This window comes from Arachis duranensis, chromosome 8 (genome assembly GCF_000817695.3).
Source record: "Arachis duranensis cultivar V14167 chromosome 8, aradu.V14167.gnm2.J7QH, whole genome shotgun sequence".
Classification (NCBI taxonomy): Eukaryota; Viridiplantae; Streptophyta; class Magnoliopsida; order Fabales; family Fabaceae; genus Arachis; species Arachis duranensis.
In genome coordinates, this window is record NC_029779.3 from 30244176 (window position 1) to 30269475 (window position 25300).

At 34.2% G+C, this 25300-nt stretch overlaps 2 protein-coding genes across 3 annotated transcripts; both read right to left on the reverse strand.

Moving 5' to 3' along the window:
- Positions 1-1223: 1223 nt before the first annotated feature.
- LOC127741160 (uncharacterized) lies at positions 1224-2641 on the reverse strand. The gene is made up of 3 exons (XM_052253009.1): positions 2474-2641; positions 1869-1948; positions 1224-1535 (listed from the first exon to the last, which is right to left on the reverse strand). The coding sequence occupies exons 1-3, from the start codon at positions 2585-2587 to the stop codon at positions 1457-1459; spliced, it is 273 nt and encodes a 90-aa protein (XP_052108969.1). The 5' UTR covers positions 2588-2641; the 3' UTR covers positions 1224-1456.
- A 15469-nt stretch (positions 2642-18110) lies between these two features.
- On the reverse strand, positions 18111-24916 carry LOC127741161 (homeobox-leucine zipper protein HDG2-like). 2 transcript variants are annotated; one of them, XM_052253010.1, is made up of 12 exons: positions 24494-24916; positions 23483-23812; positions 22502-22788; positions 22311-22428; positions 22035-22223; positions 21088-21543; positions 20904-21005; positions 20459-20834; positions 20097-20368; positions 19916-20011; positions 19463-19840; positions 18111-18683 (listed from the first exon to the last, which is right to left on the reverse strand). In XM_052253010.1, the coding sequence occupies exons 2-11, from the start codon at positions 23606-23608 to the stop codon at positions 19475-19477; spliced, it is 2388 nt and encodes a 795-aa protein (XP_052108970.1). In that variant the 5' UTR covers positions 23609-23812; positions 24494-24916; the 3' UTR covers positions 18111-18683; positions 19463-19474. The 2 variants fall into 2 exon arrangements, with proteins under 2 accessions (XP_052108970.1, XP_052108971.1); XM_052253011.1 differs by having other exon boundaries at positions 23471-23812; positions 24494-24915.
- Positions 24917-25300: the final 384 nt, after the last annotated feature.

Sequence of the window (25300 nt, forward strand, 5' to 3'; positions counted from 1 at the left end):
GATATAATTTGGTTTATCTAAGAGTATTAGCCCTTAATCGGTAACAAATTATTCTCTCTTGCAATATGAATATATAATACAGCAAATTAAGTTTAATGATCTTATCCTATAGATGTAGACCCTCAGGCCTCAGCTACCATCAAAGCTAGTAATTTTTAGAGGAATCTTTGTATCTCATCAACCACATTCACATTATTAAGATTTTATATTGGTTAATGAGTTCTGTATTATAATTAAGTTTAGCTAATAGTGTTCTCATACATGTTAACACGTTTTTATATATAAAAAAAAACATACAAAACTTAAATTTTTAATATATTTATTTATATATTTATTAAAATAAATTTGCATTTTTTTATTAATAATAATATTAATATAAGTTCTTAAGACACTGATTAACTAAACCTAAATAATTATCCTATAGAGATGCCGCCAGTTTGCTCCTTATTTTTTAAAGATATTTTTTCTTTGTTGTTTAAAGGAAGATAATTACAATAACTGTTAGATACACAAATCTGCAAAAATAAATATATAATTATGCATTATTAAAGAATTCCGCATAGGTCTCATCCGCCAATAATTATAAAAGTTACGTTAAAATTATACATCTAAATAAACAATATGGCCAGTCGCCCATTCCACATGTTTTTTATGGGAACATGCTTACAACCTATGCATGATATTGTCTTGTTTTTCAGCTGAAAAGCTTGTTTGTTTATCATTTCTGGGAAAGCATAAGCTTTTTTTTTTAAATTAAAAGAAAAAGGACCCTGTACTTCCCTTAATTATTTCATATATGCTTTGTATTTGGTATGACATTTTATTTAATATTTATAATTGGCAATACATTTTTCATCATACAATCATTTGAGTTAGCTAGAGTAGTCTATCATTCTCTTAGAATTTAAATTTGGCCCAAGGGAAAGTGCAAGATATAGTCTATTAATATTATTGCCAGCTTAATTGAACTGCCAATAATATAAAAGAATTATACATAAATTTATCCAAAATATCCACTTCTTTTCGTTCTATTCCAAAGATTTCAAAATTAACTCAATGTTCTAATCGAATAAAAAGGAAACTTAGAAGTTTGAAAGACAACATTATCATTCCTTAGGAAAGAGGTATGTTTTATCATTTTAATTTTACAGCAAATGGTAGAGCAAGGAGTGGCAAACACTAGGAATTTACATTCTATGTAACAAACATGCAATTTGTGGCGATTATAACAATAAACATGTGATCAAGAAATTATTGTAAGTTATTTCAACAATGCAAGTGGCCATGTTTTTTATTGGACAAGCAACATGCCAACATATACTTCAGAACAAGATGCACAGGATACCTATTTTGCATAGCAAAATAACAAACATAGGTTTAGTTACATATGATCTGCATAAAAACCATCCATGTTGAGGAATGAAGTTGAAAACCAAAGGGATTTGTAGGAGTGGAATTACTCAACTTTTACAGGTTTCTCCTCTCTCTTTGGAGGTTCCAAATCCAGATAGGTAAATGGCTCTGTTGGTTCCTCGCTGCAAAATCCAAAACTGTCATAAGCAACATGACAGAACACTCGCAAAAATGTAATTGGAAAAGTTTTCGGGCTATTTGAGAGTTAGGAAAACTCCTGCCCCCAATAAAATTGCCAGCTTCATTGTATGAGCAATGAAGAAATAGTTGATATGATTCTAATAATGACTAACTCTCTAGGTTTCAAGAACTTATGGCATAACTAATGTAATATAGTAATAGTATATACCACATAGACATGTATATGTTGAAATTGAATGTTGAACTAATTCACAACATTCAGTAGTAAAGATATCCATATTCCAACATAGATAGATGATAATAATAATACTCACCCAGGTTTAGAACGCATGCATTTCCAGAAGAGCTTGAAAGGCCCTGGAACTGTCTTAAATGGGTTCCCCTCAAAACAAGCCTGCACAATTTGTAAAATGATAACAGCAAGTTTATACCAACTAAATAAAGATAACAAGTGAAATAACCAAAGACCTGAAAACTTAAATCCCATGAGTCATTCCATCATGACCATTCTAATAGGTTATATATATATATATATATATTTGCATATTTCTCTCCTCTATCTTGTGTTCTAATGAGATTTCCACAGATTTTACTAATTGAGACATTGAGACATAATTTAGAAAGTTTCATGTTAGTGGCAAGAATGCTTCCATTGTCACTATTAAAACTGAAACTTAGGGATCAATTACAATTTTCTCAGGGCAAAATTCCACGAAATGAAACTAAACAACCATGACTAAAAAAAAAATCACACGCCCTCATTGGAACCTTATCGCAAGAATACAATCAACATGTCCAAAACACCAAATTACGAAATGTTCCTCACAAAAAAAGAAACTTTGGAACACAAATGAAGCGACTTTGAAAGGAAAGAAGACAATTGGAAAAATAGAGTTGAAATTGATGAAGGGGGTTTCACCTGAACGACATCTTCAACACGGTCGTTACATCGGTGAGCTTTGGGTTCACGATGACCCTCTCCGGTGATTCCCCATGGACTCTCTCTCCTCGGCACTGGCCTCGGCTCGCTCATCTTCTTCTTCTGTGCAATTCAACTGAACCTGTCCCTGGAGCTACTCTCTACCGGTTCGTTCTGCTCCTTGATTTGGACTAAATGGGCCTACCTTTACAACTTGGCCCCAATAAGTTTAACAACAAAAAATACTAAGTGGGCCAGGCCCATCTTGAAGGAAGAGCAAGACCAAAAAATAATAAATATTTTAAAAGAGTGTCGAAGTTCGAATTTTACTCTATGTATATAATAATTTATTGGCTAATAGCAAACTTTTAAATAAAATTATCCGCAATGAATTATTCATTAATCTTTTAGGTTGAGAAATATCATAGAAAATAAAAAAATGTGATGTTATTCATATATCAAATATTTTTAATATTTATATAAAAATATAGTTATTATTAATTAATTATATATTTAAGTTATTTTTAATTAATAAAATGAACACATATATTAACTATTAAAAAATAGTAGTGTTAAATAATATCTATTATAAAATTCTAGACTTAGTAGGATTAAAAAAAATCCAAAGAATGAATCACTTCTTAAAAGGTAAATAATACAAATACATTCCATGATCTAAACAAATAAAAGAAGAATAAAATAAAATCGACATGTAAATGGGTTGAGGTATCTAAATAATTCTTCACTTTTTATGTTATTTTGCCCTTAAAAATTATGTGTGTGCTATTTTAAATAAAATTAACTCAAATATACACATTAAGTACCTAATTAAGAGATTCAATTATTGTTCCTATAGTGTACATGAAAAATAAAAAAGGTTATTCCTTTTTTATTTAAATAAATAAAATTAATTATTTGCTCAATTAAATAGGATTTTAATTTTTTATTGCTTTAAATATTTAAGCATGATTTTGCTGGTACAAAGAGCGAAATCAAGGAATATATGGATTGCCTCGTTACTATCAGCAAATGCCGCAAGGATTGAATTCAATAAATTTCGCTGATGCTGGTAGCGAAATCGCAAAATAAGATCTTGTTTATTATAAAAGAAAATCAGTGATACTTATAGAACGAATTTCGCTGTCAATAACAACGCGATCAATGTAATCTTTAATTTCGTTTTTTGTACGAGTAAAATTATGCTTAAATATTTAAAATAATAAAAATCTAAAAATCTCTTTAATTGAATAAATAATTGATTTTCTTTATTTAAATAAAAAAAATACTATTATTTATTACAATCAAGTCATTATTATTCATATTAACATTATATTGATTTATCATTTTTTTAATGAGAAAAGCGAAATAAAACTCCCAAAATAACAAGACAAGAAAAACAAAATTAACCAGCACTTCTCAACTATAGAGTGCCATTACAATCAAGTAACAAGGTATAATAAAGTCGAAGACTTTTCATTGTCGCTTCCTCAGATCCTTTATTCTGACAAGCATATCCAGCTCCATCTCCCGCACGTATGGATTCTTGAGTTTTAGAGAGGACTTTTTATTTATGTTTTGGGATTTACATTTGAGATAGATACCATTTTGAATTCTTCTATTTGGACTTGAAACCTCTTCTTGAGTATGATAGACCCAATATTTATAGAAAATACCTTTTTTAACCCATAAAATATTTTCCGTAACAGACCGTAAGGTTTTTCTAACCTCAAGTTTATTTGTTTGGTCTTTTATTTAGGCTTATTTTGGATGCGACCCATCTTGCATGGTTTTAACATGAGTACCTTGTACACGTACGTTCTCATTACTATTAGATTCACCCCTTAGATTTCTTCGTTCAAGATATCAATAGACCATGCCTAGACCTAAACTATAAACCTATATATGCTAACCAAAATTTCAATATATTATTATTCTCTTTTTTCTTAACTATTTTGTGTATTCAAATGGGATTTGATTTAGACAAGAGAGTAATAAGAACTATTGATGTAAATGGCTAAAAAAAAGAATACTAAACTTTAGAATATAGGTAATGCAATTTCTCTTCTTTATTATTGATAGGATTTTTTTTAGCACTTGCCTTATTCAAGTGTCATTCTTTTTTCAAATTATTCTTTATTTTCAGTCAAAATTTTTTCTTATTTCTTTCTAATTGGTCGTTTGACCATCATCCAAGGTTAAAAAATATTAATATTAAAATAATATCTATTATAAAATAATAGAGTTAGTAGGATAAAAAAAATCAAAGAAGGAACCACTTCTGAAAATGTCAATAATATAAGTATATTCGTTAACCTAAACAAATAAAAGAAGAATAAAGTAAAATCGACATATATAAATGTGTTGACGTATCTAAACAACTCTTCACTTTTTACGTTATTTTTAGCTTAAAATCATGTTTGTGACATTTTAAGTAAAATTAACTTAAATATACACACCTAATATTTAATTAAGAGATTCAATTCTTCACCCTATAATATACATGGAAAACAAAAAGGGTTATTATTTTGCTTTTTTATTTAAATAAATAAAATTAATTATTTACTAAATTAAATAAATTTTTTATTTTTTACCATTTTAAATATTTAAGCATGATTTCGCTGATAGAAGAAGTGAAATCAAGGATTATATGGATTACACTGTTACTATCAGCGAAGTTTGCAAGTATTGAATTTAATAAATATTACTGATACTGGTAGCGAAATCGCGAAAGAAAATCTTGTTTGTCGCGAACAAAAAATCAGCGATATTTATGGAGCAGATTTTCTGCGAATAACAGTATAATCAATGTAATCTTTGATTTTGCTCTTTGTGCCAGCAAAATTATGCTTAAATGTTTAAAATAATAAAAATTTAAAAATCTTTTTAATTGAATAAATAATTAATTTTGTTTATTTAAATAAAAAATTGTTATTATTTATTACAATCAAATCATTATTATTCATATTAGCATTATATTATTTTATTTTTTTATGAAAAAAGTGGGATAAGACTTCGAAAATCACAAAATAAAAAGAATTAACCGACACTTCTCAACTATAGAGTGCAATTACATTCAAGTAATAAGGCATAATAAAGTCAAAGGCTTTTCATTGTTGCTTCTAGGGATCCCTCATTCTAGCAAGCATATCCATCTCCATCTCCATCTCCTTCATATATGGATTCTTGAATTTTAGAAAGAAGTTCTCATTCATTTTTTTGGGTTTAGCATTTGATATAGATACCTTTTCTAGATTCTTCTGTTTGGAATTGAACTCCTTCTTGAACATGATAAGCCTAATCTTTATGGAAGAAGCCTTTTTGGATCCTTGGGATCTTTTTTCATAGTAGGCTGAAGATTTTTCTAACCTCAAACTTACTTGTTTAGTCTTTTATTTCGACTTATTTTAGATGCGGTCCATCTTGCATAATTTTAACATGGATATTTTATACACGTAGGTCCTCGTTACTATCAGATTCATTCCTCAGCGCTCTTCATTTAGGATATCAAAATACGATATCTCTTCTTTACTATTGATAGGATTTTTTTAGTACTCGTCTTATTTGAGCGTCATTTTTTTTAGAAATTGTTCTTTATTTTTAGTCAAAATCTATTCTTGCGTTTTTGAAATTGTTCTTTATTTTTAGTTAAAAAATACTAATGTTAAAATAATATCTATTATAAAATACTAGACTTAGTAGGATAAAAATAAAAAATTCAAAAAAAGAAGTAACCACTTCTTAAAAAGTCAACAATACAAGTACATTCGTTGACCTAAACAAATAAAGGAAGAATAAAATAAAATCGATATGTAAATGTGTTGACTAATTTAATCAACTCTTCACTTTTTATGTTATTTTGCCCTTAAAAATCATGTTTGTGACATTTTAAGTAAAATTAACTAAAACATGTACATCTAACATCTAATTAAGAGATTCAATTATTTTTCCTATAGTGGACCTGAAAACCAAAAAGGGTTATTATTTTGATTTTTTTATTTAAATAAATAAAATTAATTATTTACTAAATTAAATAGATTTTTAGTTCTTTACCATTTTAAATATTTAAGCATAATTTCGCTAGCACAAAGAGCAAAATCAAAGATTAAATTGATTGCGCTGTTACTATCCGCAAATTCTGTGAGGATTGAATTTAATAAATATTGCTGATATTAGTAGCGAAATCGCAAAAGAAAATCATGTTTATCGCGAAAGAACATCAGCAATATTTATGGAGCGGATTTTGCTGTCGACGAAATTATGCTTAAATATTTAAAATAATAAAAATTTAAAAATCTATTTAATTGAATAAATAATTAATTTCGTTTATTTAAATTAAAAAAGTCATTATTATTTATTACAATCAAGTCATTATTATTCATATTAGCATTATATTGATTCATCATTTTTTATGGAGAAAGCATGGCAAAGCTTCGAAAACAATAGAATACGAAAAACAAAATTAACCAGCACTTTTCAATCATAGAATGCCATTACTGGCAATCAAGTAACAAGTCATAATTAAGACGAATCCCATTATTGCTTCGAGATCCCTGATTCTAGCAAGCATATCCATCTCCATCTTCTTCGCGTATGGACTCTTGAATTTTAGAGAGGAGATCTCATTCATTTTTTGGAGTTTAGCATTTTGAAATAGATATCCAAGTTCTTCTATTTGGACTTGAACCCCTTCTTGAGCATAATAGGCCCAATCTTTATGAAAGAGGCCTTTTTGGACTCTTGGGAGTTTTTTCCCGTAGTAGGCCGCAAGGTTTTACTAATCTCAAGCTTACTTGTTTGGTCTTCTATTTGGGCTTGATTTGGTGTGGCCCATCTTGCACAGTTTCAATATGAATACCTTGTACACGTACGTCTTCATTACTATTAGATTCACCCCTCAGCTCTCTTCATTTATGATATCAAAACACGATCTCTTTACTATTGATAGGATTTCCTTTAGCACTCGCCTTATTCGAGTATCATTCTTTATTCAAAATTGTTCTTTATTTTCAATCAAAATATTTTCTTGCTTCTCTCTAATTGGTCATTTGACCATCATCCAAGACCCCAAAACGGGAGAGACTTTGCTCGGCCTTAACTTTCTCTCCCGAATTGGGACTTTCTTGAATAATAGTTTCCATCAAAGAACTGGTCCCTCTCTTCACTAGTCCATCTCCTCCTTAGCTGGATGCGGCAACTAAATTCGATTGCTGGATTTTAGTGACGATGACTTTAGAGCACAGTTCTGTCTTGTGGTCATATTTGTCACATAAGAAGCATATAAGGTGCAAACCTTCGTATTTAATATTAAGATTGTTGCTTAGAATAGAGATTTTAGGAACTAACTTTCTTGTCAGAAAAATTTTACAATGCAAATCCATACGAGCCTTCTTTTAGAGTAAATGAATGTAGTTTGATCAATCTTCAGCATATGACTAATAACCGAGTCAACCCTCCATAGAAAGTGGTGGTTATACGACTCAATCGGCAAATTAGAAATTCTGACTTACACTGCAACGTTCTTTCCCATACTTTTCGAGGATAGGAAAAAAGGCCTTCAACGTTGAACGATCAGGTAATGCCCAAGAATTATCCATGGATATCCAAGGAGAGCATGAGGATAATCTTCTTATTCTGAAAAGTGCACCAGGAAGTAGTCGCGATTTATATCTTTGACTTTTATTGTTTTCTTATTCACCCAATCTCTATGATAAAGACGTTGCTCCATGAATGCAAAAGTGACTTTCTTTTCAAAGATTTTTCACCATTAAAGCTGCATTCCATGGCTTAAACCATTCGTCATTCATTCTTAAACACAGAGAATTAATGGACAAGGATCGAAAGGTTTACTCTATTCCTCCTCTTTACTGTACCAGCAATCTTTCGAGTTGGAAAAGTCTTCCTCCACCACAAATTTCTTTCCTAGGATACTTCCAACCATCATAATTGGAGAAGATAAAACTGAGTCCTTGTACAAGACTTACCTCTTTTTTCGTTGATAGTTCCAACCATCATACTCATTTGGAAGTATTTTCACCTATAATACATGCACAAAAGAGTTAGTAGAAAATACACCTTGCCTGTCAAACTTCCAGACAACTCTATCCTATATGTCAAAAGCTAGTTTAACCGGCCTCAAAGTATCGTGTAATTGATTCACAATTTCCAACTCCCATTGGAATAGCTCACGCCTCCATTGGAAGTTCCAAATCCACTCTAACCCATCCTATAACCCATAAACCCCTATGACAGATTCTTTTTAAAACTTGTCCCGATTTTAATTTTAGTTCTAGTCCATTTTTTGTTTGAGATAGGCATACATTTTCACAAATAAATTGTCCCAGAATAATTATTGTAATCGTTTTTTCACAATATTTAGAATCATAATCATGATGGAGAAAATCCCAATTCAAACGGAATGTATTTAATTTTATGTTGCTGCATGGATCGGGCTTATAGATTATCTCAGTTTTGTCCATTAAAAAAAAATTTAATGCTTGACAAGTTTTTTTTAACTTGTCAAGTTTCAAATTTTAACTGAGAAGAGCCTTGGAAAGTGGAAACCTGTCTTTCAGAGGACCACAACTTAGCCAGACATCTTTCCAAAAATGAGTTCTTCTGTCATCACCAATCTCCATGGACAAGCCAGTTATCATCTTGTCTCTTATATGTTGATCTTTTATCTGTAGCTGACAAATATCCTTCCATGGACCACCTCTAGTAGCTAATGTCAGGGTGGATAATAGTTCATTAGGGGGAGAGATTATTACAAGAGCATACCACCTTCTTCCACAACGAACACTCCTCCTTTGAAAACCTCCACCACAACTTAAACAAGTGTGCTGTGTTATGAACCATTGCATTTTTTACTCTTAACCCAGCTAACTTTTTTGGAGCTTAGACCACTTCCGATCTAAGCAAATCCAAACCATTCCTTCCATCCTCTTTACTCCACAAGAAGCTTCTCTGTAATGAAATAAGTTTCTCCGTAACAGCCTTCAATATCTTATATAAGCTTAAATAATATATCGACTGGTTATTTAATACTGCTTTGATGAGTATCAACTTTCCCACTTTGTTGAGTACCTTAGATTTTCATAAGCTGAGCTTCTCCTCCACTTTGTCTATAATTGGCTACCAAGTCTTGACCAACCTCGGGTTAGCTCCTAAATAAATTTCAAGGTATCTGATCGTAACATCGACATCAACTTAAAGCATCGTAGAAGCCTCTTGTAGTTCTTAATACTCTCCTCCTCTAGCAGACAAAACAACACAGTCTCATCAATAAACGGAAGATGTGACAATTCTATATTGTCTCTCCCAACAAATAATGTAGATATCCAGCCGTTTCTAACTGACTTTTCAATCATTCTATGTAGGAAATTAACAATAAGTACAAAAAAGAATGGAGATAGAAGATCACCTTATCTCAGACCTATTTCCATCTTAAACGGCTTCGTTGGTGAACCATTTATCAACACCGACATAGAAGTTGTGCCGACACACTCCATAACCCACTCCCTTCACCTTCGCCCAAAACCCATCTTCTGCAGAACAATGTCCACAAAGCTCCACTTGACTCTATCATATGCCTTTTAAAAATCCAGCTTAATTATTGCCGCTTCCTTTTTTCTTATTTTAGGCCAATCTACAGTTTCATAAGCAATAAGAGCCTCATCATGTATTTTCCGACCTTTAACAAATGCACTATGAGTTTCTCCAACCAAGCCTGGCATAACTGATCTCATCCTCCTAACCAATACCTTAAAAATTACCTTATGCACACAACCAACCATGCTAATTGGTCCAAGGCCCTTAATCTCCTTAGCCCCAATGAACTTTGTTGCCAATGCAACCCATGTGATATTAGAATCTGTCAGTAACCTAGATGTCTGTCGGTAACACAGCTGCCATGAACTTAACCCAAATCTCATCTAGGGGTGGCAATGAGTATGGTAGGATAGGGTTTGGAGCCAACCCTAACCCTACCTGCGGATTGAGATTTTTATATAACTCAACTCTACGACCCTACCGATGGATTGAGAATATCTCAACCCTAATCCTACCTGTTCTTAACCCGCGAGTACCCAACCCTACCCATGGGTTACAAAAAAGATGCAATATTATTATATAAGTTGATGATAATTTAAAATAGAACTAACTTTTATGTAAAAAAAAAAGTATTAAATTATCAATTCATAGTCTTTTTTTAGTGGCTAAGGATCTTTTGCATTTAGTGAGAGGTTTTGGTTCAACATTTCCTTGAAATATATTTTTATATAAGTATATAATATATACATATATAGGGTGTGGGTTGGTCACATAGGGTTGAAGTTGAACCCGCACCCTACCCGACCCGTACGAGAACCTTACCCGCACCCTATCCTACCTGCTGCGGATAGGGTTGGCAACCCTACCCGACCGGGTGGGGTCGAGTTGGGTACCCGCGGGTAGGTTGCATATTGCCACTCTTAAATTTCTCATCCTAGCACTTCTTAATGAAGTTCAGGTTGTACCCAACACTTCTTGGTGCTCTAGATGATTCACAGTCGCACACTGCATCTCTAATCTCCTCAACTGACGGCAACACCTCCAAAGCCGCAGAATCCTCTTCAACTATCATATCCACCAGTCCATCCCTAAAACCCACCATATGAGACTCTTCCTGATGATATAATTTTTTGTAAAACTCTCTGATAGCAATTTTTATTCTTGCTTGATTTCTTACTAACCTTCCATTAATTACCAGCGCATCAATCCTGTTATTCCTCCTTCTTGTTAAAGCTATGTTGTGGAAGTACCTGGTGTTTTTGTCCATGTCCTTCGCGAGTCGGGATCGCAACATCTGTTTCCAGTGTAATTATTTTCTCACAAACTACTTCTCATAACAAGTTACTAACGCCTGTCTTCTTACCTCCACCATTCCATCATATACCACATTGCTTACCATGTCATCTATCTTCTTGATCTCTTTCTCAAACTTCATAATTTTCTTATTCATGTCGCCAAAATTGTCTCTGTGCCATCTCCCCAGAAGAATCGTCAAGGTCATCAATTTATCTATGAAATGTATCTCCCATAATCCCTTTCATTCCTCTTTAACCATTCTTAGAAAACCTTCATGTGTAAACCATGAGTCTAGGCTCTGGAACGGTCTAGGTCCACATTCTAACCTTGTATCTTCCACTATCATCGAGCAGTGATCTGACAAGCCTCTTGGTCTAACTCTTAAGCGAATCTCTAGGAACTCCTCAACCCATTCCAGACTAACCAGAAGTGTATCAATCCGACTGCAGGAACAACCTCTAAACCAAGTAAACTTACAGTCATTAAGTGGTAAGTCCACCAAGCGCATATCTTGTATCCAATTCTTGAATTCTTCAGCAGATACTATTAAGCTAGCAATACCTTTTCTTTCCTCTACTTGTACAATTTCATTAAAGTTTTCCATGAAGCAACAAGGGACCTAGCATAATCTAGTTGTATAGCTCAACTCCTTCCACACAACAAGTTTCTCATCTCTAGTATGAGCACCATAAACCAAGAAAAAAGCATAGTTGAAATTATTCTTTATTATGATCCCTTCCATACACAACCATCTCTCCCCTTTATAATAATTACTCATTTTAAAAATTATTTCATCCCATGTTAACAACAACCCACCCGATGCACCATCAGACATTCAGACTCAACATATTCCCACCCAGCACTATCACACTCCTAAAAACTTGCTACATCAAACTTCGTCACTACATGCCTTTTAATCTCAATCAAACCTAATATATTCAGCCTATATTTATTCTTTAGGTCATTTATCATTCTCAACTTTCCATCCCTTCTCAACTCCCTAATATTCCACGAACTAAAGATCATTTTAAAAGACTATTACACGCCTTATTTTTATTCTTAGGTCTGCACCATCTTACTTTCACCTTTTGTTTCGTCAATATTCTTTTTTGAGAAATTTTTTTATTTTAAGCTTAGAGGATAGCCATGATATCATCTTCTTCGTTGTACAACATTGCACCAGACTCTACTGCTACTTCACATGTCCTCTTGTTTTCCAACATTTGCTCTTCCAAAGTTGAACTTTGTCAGCAATTTCCTCATGATTTTCATCTCCGTCTTCCCCCCTTTGAGTATCTCCAACTCCATCCCCACCCTGCACCAACATTCTCCAATCTACCTTCGATCCACTACGTCCATTTACAGCATTAATAACATCAACTTCCTTATTTGCCCAACTTCTGTCTTCAGCTTTATTTATAGACTTGTTCTCCCCATCTGAACCATTTTTCCCATCAATATCCTCAAAGTTCCCACGTCGCTAACCTCCCTGATTCCACCATTTTTACCTCCGACAGCTCCATCATCTCCATAGTCTCTATTTGCCAGGAGCTCAGCGTTATCAGCCCCTTCAATCCCTCTAATTCTATCATCCTCTAACTCCGCCGGTACCGCCATGACTTCCTCATTCCCAAATGCCTCTACATCGTCGCTTCCATCATTCACAACCTTCTCAACCACAACCCCGTCATTCACCAAAACAATATGGTTCACAAAGCCATGGCTCCCACGTTTCAACCCTCAGCCTTTTTCCAGCTCGTTGTGTTCGTGTGTCTTAGGTTAATTCAGCGCCTCCACCTCCATGAATCCTTCCTCTAGCTATTGCGTTATGAACGGGTCGGCTCTCCCTTAGGTTATTGTGCTCCACACAACCCGGACCACTTAACTTGCATGCCCCAGCACCCCTCAAGGTTGAGCTTGATGAATCAGTTGGGCCAAATGCATTTCATAGCCCATATTGTAATTACTAGTATTTTTGGGCTAGCTTTTTTTAATGCTAATGTTTATTATTTTTACCCTTATGGAACTCCTTTGCAGCACACAATTCAAGTTGTCAAAGATCCAAGATATGGTTTCATTCGAATCTTCTTTATTACTCATTATGGCACCCCCCCCCACAAAATCAGCACTTCCTTCAATAACATCATTATTTGATTTGTACGTCACCAAATTAAAATGATTCTCTTTTAAATTTTCATTAATCCACTCGTTTAAAATACTTTATGAAATTATCATTCTATCCTTAGCTTCTTTACTCGCTCGAGTCACCGCCATTAGCAGTTCAGTCGCCTGGTCTACGCATTCCGGTAGGTTTGTTTGCCTACCGACCTGACAGCCGCATCTGTACAGTTACCTACATTACTTTTTCTTTGTTGTTCACAGCTTGTGTCTCCATCAGCGTATCATTATCCAACTTACAACCTATTCCATATATCTCGCGCCCTACCTCTTTTACCAAAACATCAAAGCCGTTGATGCCTATTGTAATATGTATCCATTCGTTGATCACGTCCATAACACATGCATCAATTTGTACTCATCCAACACTGAAGCATTTACACCATTCCGTCATCGTATCACACCCAACTATTTCATCCCATTGACCTCCTATGGTTTTAAACATTTCCACAGACCAGACATGCAACGGAACTCCAAAATATTCTAACCACACGCTTCTGATTTTACTTCGCTATCCGATTCCTCCTATCTCCATACACTATAGAAAAATTGTAGAAGACTATTCATTTTAAAAGTGTATGTCTGTTCAACGCTTAACACACTATCAAAGGTCAGTAAAACTTTGTATGCCCTCAGTTCTCATACTTGGATGACTTGAGGTAGGTTTTTTGTAATCTGATCTTTCAAAGAGTTAAAATTAATAGCAATTGTTGTCCCTCCCACGAGGCTTTTCTGTAACCAGTCTAAATTTTTTTACCACAGCTACTTCCACATTTTTTGTCCACCCGTTTTCATGTAAATCTAGGTCTTTGGTCTCCTTTCTTGGTTCTTTTGTATTCATCTGGCTCAATGTTCTAAAAATCGGTTCGAACCGGCCGGTCAAACCGATCGAACTGTGAACCAGACCCAAGAACGACTCGGACAATCAGCAAAACTGCAAAATCTAAAAATCAGAATTGAACCGGTGAACCGGTCAGTCGAACCGAACCGTGACCCGGCCGGTTTTTAGCTGGCAACAGAACGCTGCCGTTTTTTGCCTCTGAAACCCTAAATGGCTAAATCAGTTACCAAATGTCCAAATCCCTAATTGCCTTCTTTGCTTCAGTGCTTCTCATTCATCGAGCTTCACTAAAGCTGCTTCAGAGGTGAAGTGAACAGAGAAGTGAGAACTGAAAACGCCTCACTCTCACACGGGTAGAGCCACCGCAGCAGCCGTCGAGAACTGAGAACACCTCACTGTCATCGTCGAGAACTGAGAACGCCTCACTCTCACCATCGTCCCTTCGCTGTCTCCCACTCTCCCTATTGCATGTTCTGTTGAAGCCTTGAAGGTGCCTTCCAGCTTCCAGAATTCCAGGTAATATTTTTTTTAGTTATGATTGTTTGATTTCTGATGAGTTTGATTTGAGTATTTCTTTGAATCTTTGATTTGGTGAAGCTCTGTGACAGTCACATGATGAACACCGAAACTGTAAACTTTGAAACTCTGTCTCCCTATTTTATTTTTCTTTGAACTGTGTAGTGTGAAACTGTAAACTGATTCAACATTCAACTGATCTTGCTAAACTGAACTGTGAACTTTGGTTAATAATTGTTGTTTACTGATTAGTGATTACTGAAACTGAACTGATTTTGCTTTGTTTATTGAACTGGATTTTGTTGTTTGTTCTTTAATTATGAATAATTTTGAATAATTTTGGATGTTGTTTGTTGTGAACTTGAGAGTTGATTAATTGTTTGGATGTTGTTTGTTGAGATTATTGGGTAGTGGGTTGCTGTGATATTATGATTGGATTGTATTATTATTGCTCTGTCTGTTCTGAAATTGATTAGTGATTTTCTGAATGTGAAATCAATCAAAGAAATTGATTTTGTGTTGTCGAAATTATTGCTAAAATGGGTTTGTTACTCTGTTGCTGCTGTTTTTTAATTTATGAGTATACTATTTTTGAATTTTTGTTGATAGATTTATTGATTTCAGAGTTTAGGGTGATTATTTGTTGCTGTGTTTTAATTTTAAACCAACTTGATGCTTTCAAAAAATTAACAAACAGCATATGTCCCACGTTATTGATTTAGAGCAAGGAAATCATGAAGATGATGCTGTTGTTTGAGGTCTTGGGAGTGCTGTTGATGATGGTAGTGTATTTCTCTTTTGCAGAAGATAGTGGTTCAAGCCACTCTCATTTCTAATATTTTTTACTTCATTCTTTAACTACAAAATTTGGTTTCTGATGCTTTTTAATGCTAAATTTGATTGATTATGTGGATATTTAGATACCCTTTTATTTATGATTCATGGAATTGAGAATTGGATTGTTTAGTACTGCTCTATCTGTATACTTGTTCTATATCTTGGTGTTGAGTCTCACAAATATTCTCAATTACTTATAGCTGTGATTTCCTTCTTGAATAGAATTTTATTTTTTCAAAAGAAATCATAGAGGATTAGGATTGTGGATTTTTTAATTTAGTGATGAATGTAAAGCTGAAGACGATGATGACAAAAGTGCTTGGAAACATATATTTTAAGAGAGTTTAAAAAAAATTTTGAGTTTGTAAATTAATAAGATCATATAGTTTTAGTGTGTTTATTTATATTTTATTTATTATTTCATTATAAAACGATTTTTTTGGTTCAACCACGATCGAACCGATTGAACCTGAAAATAGTGAACCAGTAGCTAGAGCAGTTTGATAACCGGTTCGATTTTCAGAACCTTGTTCTGGCCCTCTATCTGAACCTCCTCGTGCTGTGGCCGGCGAATAATAGTGTTTGATAATCTTCTTTTCTTGAAGTTCTCTTCATTTCATTCGTACTTCACATTTTCCTATACTTCGTTTTTCCACAAAAATAACATTTTCTCTCAACCTCATTTAATTCATTTTCCTTATAGCCATCAAGGCCCCTCTCTTCATGGTGTAACGTATAAATGCAAAATTTTCAATAATTTTTTCGATTCTAAATTTTTGGGTCTTTCTCTTGTTTTTTATACCTATTTCTTTCTGTATTTTTCACCCACACTCTCTTTTCCACGTTCTCTTATTTTTTAAAATCCTATTTAGTTGATTGTTAACCGTTAAGGATTGACTGCATTAATAAATATTTTTAGTTTTTTACTCAATGTTCTTTCTTAGTATATATTATCCATATAATATCATTGAAAGTGTTCAATAATCCTTCCGAAAAAAATCTCAACAAACTATTCTCCTAAATTGTTTTACGTAAGGTTTGTTGTGTTTAGTATGTGATAAAATATATAGAGTAAAATTTTATAGATGAAATCTATGTAATGTTGATGGCAATTATTGAAAACAGATAGATACCGCAACAATCCTTTGAGGTGGTGCATATTTTTCAAGAATCTTAGCAAACAAAGTAGTTGAGATGTTTTAGTCGCAACTATATGTGATCATGTAGAGATTCTTTAACAAGGATATGGATAAAGTTCTACAACATTAAAGCTTTGTTTTGATTATGAGAATAGAATAAAATAAGATATTGAAAATAAGATACAAAAAATATATAAACAAAAATTAATATTTTTATATTTTATTTGGTGATAAATTAAAATAAATTATGAAAATTTAATTTATTTTTATTTTTTATTTAAAAAATTAATTTTAGTATTTTTTCTATTAGAATAGATACAAAATACATTGATTCAGTGTCTAAATATATTATTTCTATTTATATCTAATCTATTAAACGTGATTTTATGTTTCTATATTTTTATTTTAGTGTCCTATATCTTTATAAACAACTAGAACCTAAAATCTCGATCAAATCAAAGTACGTTACTTATAGAAATTAATCATATAAGTAATAAGCTTGATTATTGCGACATATATAGAAAAATAATAAAGTAATTCAATTCCCAATTACTGGATAACAATAATCAATTTTGACAAAATTAGACGCAGTTTTCAAACGATAAAAAAAAATAGAAAAAAGAAACATTATTCATTTCCCTTGATGTAAAATCTATGGACAAAGCTAGGATCATACTACATTTTAGGAGCAAATATCAGTATTATATATGAAGCAGAGACAAGTCAATTTGAACATTTGATATTTTGATGTTGAAATTGATAACCAACCCATACTTTCATATTTATGGGAGCTTGCTCCTTTTACTGCTGTTACGTTAGAGATATTGACACTACAAGAAAACACTTTAAACATTTTCTTTTGTGCCTCTAAATCAACACCTAGATGTGGGATATGACATTAAACATGTTTATATGCCATATATACATAGGATTAAAAAATTAAATAGATAAATAAGTCATGATGAAATTTTTTATTTATCAACCTAAACTTCTAGAAAAAATGGTATCATGACATCAAAATTTTATATCCAAAAGATTTAGAATTTAATTTTTGGTAAACACTAAAAATAAAAAAAAAATAGCATAAAACAAAGAGAAAAAAGACTTATCCAAAAATTAAACAAAAAAAAAACTCTTACTTAATTATATATGTTGTCTGCTTTTATTAGTTTATATTTTTTAAGAAACTAATATCATGACACCAGGAAAATTAATGAAAGCAACAATGCAACATACATCTCAAAATCCATATATATATAAAATAAGAAAAATATGAATGAGGTGAAGAAATTGATGTGAGAAATTAAATTAGCCACCGTTTAGTAGTGGTGCAAGCTTTCCATTAAACTTGCAAGTGCTAAAACACAAATAACAACAACAATAATAATATTAATTGATTAGCACAAGTGAAGAAGGAAGAACATAAGAGGGGGTACGTTAAAGCTAGACGCCAGTTACATATCCAAAAAAGCTAAGAACAACAATAAAAATTAAACCCTAGCTAAGAATAAAATATTAATTATGTTGTTTTGTCTTGAGAAGGTGATGAACGAAGAAGAGAATGAAGTAGTAATTAAGGTCTTAATCGAAGCCTCTTAGCTCGATATATAGCTTGTTTGGTATAATAATATTCAAGGGAAGTCAATTCCCGAACCTTAATCCTCTAAGCACTGATCATATAAAGTTGGTGATGATCGATGTGCAAAGAAGGGTTCATGCAATAAGGTGCGCTCTTGACTTCTCCCCCCATTTCCTTAGCTTGTTTTGTGTATAAGCCGAACTTCCCAAACATACACCTTCCTCCATCATTTCTCCAAAATGCAATGCACCCCCCATTTTCCTTCTTCTAATACAACTGCATATCAAGGTTTAAACCAAAGACATTAATTCACGCTTCCAATTTGTTAGATCATGTACATTATTAGAAAATGTAAGTGTTTATTATTATAGGAAAAGTATAGGTAGATAATGAAAATATTAAACAATTTGAACAATGGATATTTTGGATGTTCAATTCACTAGGTGTATGGATAGTTATTCTAATATTAAGATTGAGGAATGCTAGGGGCCAGCAACTTTGGTATTTTGTAACCATCAATTGGTCATCAATAGTATTTTTAATGGTATGAAATTACATTCAATGATGAGAAATCACTCACTTTTTTTTTATGGTTAAATACTAGCCAAAAAACACAAAAAGTTGTTGGTCCTTAGACTTTTCCATTAAGATTTAGGTGAGTAATTTGAAAATGTGATGTGTTTTACTTGGATTGGGCTAATTTTAGAGCTGTTTAAAAAAAAATCATTGGTTACCTAACATAACCCATTATTATATTATATACACATAGACCTTAAATTTAGCATATGAGCATAATATTTCTCACTCAAACCCTAGTTTCCAGCACCAAAAAGGGACAATAACACCAAGAATGAACCGTATAAATCATGAATTAGGTTTCATCAATGTTTTGTTGATCATATTAGTGGCGAATTTAGAAAATAGGACAAAAATGATATAAGAAATAACATGGATCAGAAATGGTCAAATTATGTACCAAAAATTCTAGAAAAGATTGTGATTTTATTTTTATTATGTGGCGTCAATTAGGTGAGAAATATAATGCAAGTTCATACCATAGGTTTTCTTTATGAAGGAGCTTCTCCAGATAAAGAAGCCTTAATTCTCTCAACAGTGCAAGCAATAAGGTTGTTAACAGTGGCAACAGAACCAAGAGACAGCTTGGCGGTTGGAACGGAATCAACCAGTATTTGAAACGCAACAGTTAAGAGAGAACCACCATGTCCACCGGCTTCGCTGCCTCCGTCCGGCGTTGTCCCGTCCGGAAGAATAGCGAAGCCAGAAGGAAGAAGCGCCACATAGTCAGGATCTCCTCCATTCAGAACCACATTCATGGCAACAATGTCCACTGGGGCATAGATCACAAATGACCCAGTTGAATCCGTGCAACTCTCTTGCAATATCAACATGTTACTCTGGCTTGAATTCGCACTCTGAAACAAAGAAAAGCATTTTTCAATATATATATACTAAATAAAGTAAATTGTAGGTCAAAGTACGTAACATACGTTGACTCGAAGGAGAGAGACACAATTTCCAGTATCTCTTCCATTAGCAATATGTGCCATTTCTTGAACAACTCCACCATTGGAAAGGATGTCCCACTGTTTGATTTTTCCAAAGCTAGTTAGACATACATGAAGAGTAGAAGAAAGATTTTAACTGAATTTGATAGTTAAAAACGGTGACCTCGCTTCTGGAATTCTCGTCACGGAGGAATTCAAAGACCCTTTTAGGAGGTACTGGGAGCCAGAAAGAAGTAGCAGCACTGAGAACAATGCCAGGTGGCCTTCCAGGGTCATCCACACTCTTACGTGTCATGACTCTGACGTCATCCGCACCCGTTCCAGAAAGCGTTGTCCACGTGTGCGCCGTTGAAGCACTCACTCCAGCACAAAAGCTTATCACCATTCTCTCCGCCAGTTTCAGCATGCTCTTCCTCCCTTCTTGATTTGTTATCACTGTTAGTTCTCAAAAAAATAAAGAAAAAAAGGAAGTTATTTATTAATAGTAGATGTAGGCTTAATTATTGTAATTAATTATTTGCGTACCTCCAACATCAACGGTGGGAATGTTAGTTGCCATGGCACTAGCGAGCCTTTCACACTGGCGATCCAAGGTTGCAATCCAGCGTTTGGCACCGAAGGCGTGACCAGAGCTAACAAGCTGCTTATAGAGACTATGAACGCCTCTGTCATCAACTTCAACGTGCTCAACCCATATGACCTTGGAGTAGCCGTTGGGCATTTCTTGAATCAAGCAACCAGAAGGCCTTCTCCTGCACCTGGCCGAAGGACTAGGCCGCAAATTGTCCAACGACACGTCCACCACTGCCCACGTGCCGTCCGCGTGCTGCTTACAATACCTTACGAAATAGCTCTCTCTTGTTGGCACCAGCGGCGAAGGCACTTGTAACTCCGCCGTCATCTGCATCAGTACATATTAATTAACAATATGCATTCATGCTCCTCTCAATCCATGTATATATACACATACCACTTGCAAGGCACCGTTATAGTTTCCTGCTACCCCTGTTGATAGAACTTCTAGAGTCACCGCTCTTGAAACTATTCCAGAGAAAACTGTCGACCATTGGTTCTGATCAAACAAAAACAAATATTTTTTTTATTATCATGCATCTTGACAGAAATCTCAACATGCAATTGATTAGTATTATTACCACATCCATGAGAATCTCAACAAGGTTAACATGGTTCATGATGACAACAGCGGTTTCTCGTGAAGCCTCACATTTGAATCCATTAGGTTTGGGTCCAATTCCACGGGGGAAAGATCTGACATATTCATCCTCGTTAAGCACAGTGGTGGCACCATCAAGTGTGGTCAACCAAAGAGGCTCACCCATCTGTGCCATCCCAATCAGCTCCTCCATGGCCGCTACGGCCAGCTCTATTATCATTGGCTTGTCTGCTTCAGTGGGCCCACTTATTGGCCTCAGAAGATCTCCGGCTCCACCTCCTCCGTACATGTCGCCACCACCCATGCCCGCTTGCCCACCGAAACCACCAATGCCGAGTTCTAGCGGACGTGCTGGAACTGAGGATGATGAAAGGAGTGGGTAGTTCACCACTGGCTTCCCCACGTACTTTGCAGCAATGGCAGAAATCCGATCAATCTGAACATCAAAAGTAACAAACACAAATTAAACACTTCAAGTCTCATCAACTTCAACTACATATATTCTTGAATCTAGGGTTTGTCGGATAGAGGGGGAAATGTTGTTTTGTTACCAATATATACTGTCATTGCAAGTGTTTAAAATTACTAACAATTTATTTAGTTTAAAGTGTAAACTTACATGCAATTATGTACAGTTGTATTCATCTAAGATTGATAAGTAAAAAATACTGTTAGATAATTTAATATGTTCTTTTAACCATTCTAAACGAGTTTATAACTTTGTGCTTGTGGCTAGTGTAGTATATATTTAGAGCAAGGCACTTATTCCCGTGTCAGACTAATTTAACACGATAAATTAGTGGGAAACTGTTGGTTTCAACTTTGATTACACGTTTTTCACAGTTATTATTTGGCAAATAGTAAGTAGCAAGAAACAGAGAGAGAAGATTGTTATTGTTGGTAAGGTGCATATTGTATGTAGTATACCTCTTCCCTTAGCCTGGCATTTTCAAGCCTCAAGTGATGCTCATCAAAAGACATTTCTCCAATGGCGGTTGGTCCACCACAGTTGGGGCAAGAGGCATTGCTAAGAGCCTCCCTATACCTCATGTTATCCGCTCTCAGCTTCTCGTTCTCTGTCCTTAGCTGCGTGTTCTCGTGCCTCTCATGTTGCGTCTGCACGGATATTAACATGTATATTTATTTGCGTGTCTTTACCCAACAGTTTAAGCTTTTGAAAGAAAGTGCGTGGTTAGTGGTTACCTTCATTTGAGTGCGCTTGTTCTGGAACCAAAACTTCACTTGCAATGGCTCTAACCCTAACTCACGGCTCAGTTCCTTCCTTTGCTTGTCATCTGGGTGCGGACACTCCTTAAAGAATCTAAAGGAACCAAAATAAATAAATAAATCCAAAAATGTGAATATAAAATTGATTATCGTTTATAGCTGCTTACGCTTCCATTTCCTGGATCTGGTGCTGGGTGTGGCGGTGGTAACGCTTCTTCTTGTTAGGGCGGGGGTCTTGGTCCTCGCCGGAGGCGCCACCTTCTTGGTTCTCGCTGCCGGACTTGGTGGCGCTGTCGAACTCGTCCTCTCGGATTCTAGGGACGTCGCTCTCCGGCGTGTTCTGACCCATCTCGAGGCCGTGGTGGTGCAATTGACCACCTTCCATCATGTTGGCTTGAAACATATCCATGGATCTTTGGTGATGTGTCTCCGAACCCTTGTTGTGGTTCTCAATCTAACATCAACAGAATACGAGGTTTATAGTACAAGTACACTAAGTCATTATTCTTTTATTAATTTCTTTTTTAATGTTACTATTTTTCTTTATCTATTTTGTTAGTGTTGAAAAATGGTGAAAAAGGGTTTATGTTTGTGCTGAAAACTTGGGTGGTGAGTGGGGTTTGACTAGAGTACTAGATTTATGTTTTTGAGGTAAGCAACTGAGCTTCCAAACAGTGAAAATCGAAAAGGATAACGCGCTTTACGAATATCGAGAAGGATGTTTATTTTCCAACTGGTAAAAAAATTAAAAAAGAAAATAAAATGGCGCTGTAGAGACTGTGATGAATCCAGACATAATAGATAGACAAGTAGCTAGTCAAATTAGCATCAAATATGGGAAACAAGAACAAGAAAAATTGTTGCGAAAATTTTGAATAAGGATGTTGAAATTAATAATTAAGCGACTAATTAATTAATTTAATGGAAAAGTCTAGGGGACCAGCAGTTTTGTTGAATTTTGGCCAGCATATAATCAGCAGAGGAAGGTGAGCCATTGGATGAAATCTCACACCAATCTCACACCATCAAATCATCATTGATGGCTAATTGATGGCTAACAATCACAAAAATTGCTGGCCCCTAGCATTGCTCTTAATTAATTAATTAATTAAATTAAATTTAAAAGTGAAGCGCACCAATTAATTAACCTGGCCAAGAGAGAGTCCAGAGGAAGACGAAGATCCAAACCCACCCCCAAGGCTGTTTCCATTGTTGGTCCTTCCGATCATCGATGACATCATGTTTCTCGCCGGAATCATAATACCGGCTGGCATATTTCTCCACAACCCCCAAAACAACACACAACAACAATAATAATAGTAATAACAACTTTGTTATTGGGTTCGAGAGTTAGATTTTCTTAGACCCTTTTACTAATTCGATGAATTCGGCTTCCGATCCAAGTTTGGATCCTTTAATTTCTCTTTAGATTCTAGCAGCTGGTACGGCGGTGTGGCAAGGCTAATGTGCGTACGTCACTACAGATAAAAATGAAGTTAACATAATAACATATTAACATGTATAACATATACTATATAATAATAAGCAACGTGATCAAATAAAATAAAATTTAGGCAAATTAGAAAACGTTGACGTATTAATTAAGGGCTTCTTATTATACTATTTTTTCAGAGTGAGAGAATTATGTGTAAGGAAGAAAAATTAATGATAGTAGAGGAGGGTTGGACTAAAATTTTTTCTGAGTGTTTCTAAGGATTTCCGAAAGAAATGTGATGTAATATATGACATATATATAAGTGACTGAAAATGCAGAGAAGAAAAGTGTACTATTGTTGACAATTTTCTGAAACTACAAAAATCAACTCGCAAAGGATCATATCAGGATATGAAAATACAGTAATAATTTATTTTTGTTTAAGAAAACAAGAAAAAAAAAGGGGGGAATATATAAGGCCAACGAAGATCTAGGGAAAAAAAATTAAAAAAATCCAACGATAGTTCTTGCTTTCCTTTATATTTAAGCAAACCACCGTTTCCTTTTCACATTCTAGCAACCCTAGCTATATATGCAAGAGTGAAACCAACTCACTCAAAAATAAAAAAATAAAAAAAAAATCAAAAGGAAGATTTCAAAGACAGCAGCACCGATTTGGTTTTGAAGAAAAAATAATAATGAATGATCTGAAACTCTCACTTACCAGTGAGGTGTGGTAGTTGCTGGGGAAGCTAGAGCTATATATGTATAATAAGAAGATAAAGGCAGTTAATTTAGATCTGCTTTTGGGGTATAAGCAGAAGCTTGTTGCCTTAAAAGGGAGCCTTTTGAGGGATAACAAAGGTTGTTTTGAGGAGAGTTATGGAAAAGGGTTGGTTATAGGGTAAGCAGTGAAGAAAGGTTGAAGGTAGGAAAAAGAAGAAGAAGAAAAAAAAAGATGATGTTCACATGGAGGAAGGAGAAGAGAGAAAGAGTGAGGACAAAGGAATTGAATTGAAGGATGGAAGAAAGAGAGGAGAAAGAGGGGGATGGAGAAAAATGTGGCAGCGATGAGTTATTGCTGAGCGTATTGAGATGGTGCAATTGCATTAAATGGTGGTGCCAAAGAGGTGTGTAGTAATTTGCTAGTGACTAGTGAGAGAAAGTGAAAGAGAGAGAGAGAGAGAACCCATATTTATTTTTTTTATTTTTTTTATTTTTATGTATTTGGGCATTGGGAGAGAGTTGATAGAGCAACCAATGACGGCTACTAAATTAAACTAAATAAATTTAACAGGTCATTAATATTTACATATGTATAATTTTTTGTGTTTCTATTTACACATATTTCTCTTTTTTCTTTTCGTTATTTTTCTCTTTTGTTATTAACGTCATCAACATCACCACCTCCTCCTCCTCTTTCTCCTTCTTTTTTTATTGGAATTTTTTCTCTTTTTTCATTTTCCTTCTTCTCCTCTATCATCTTCATCATCATGATCATCATTGTTATAGTCATCATCGTCATCTTCTT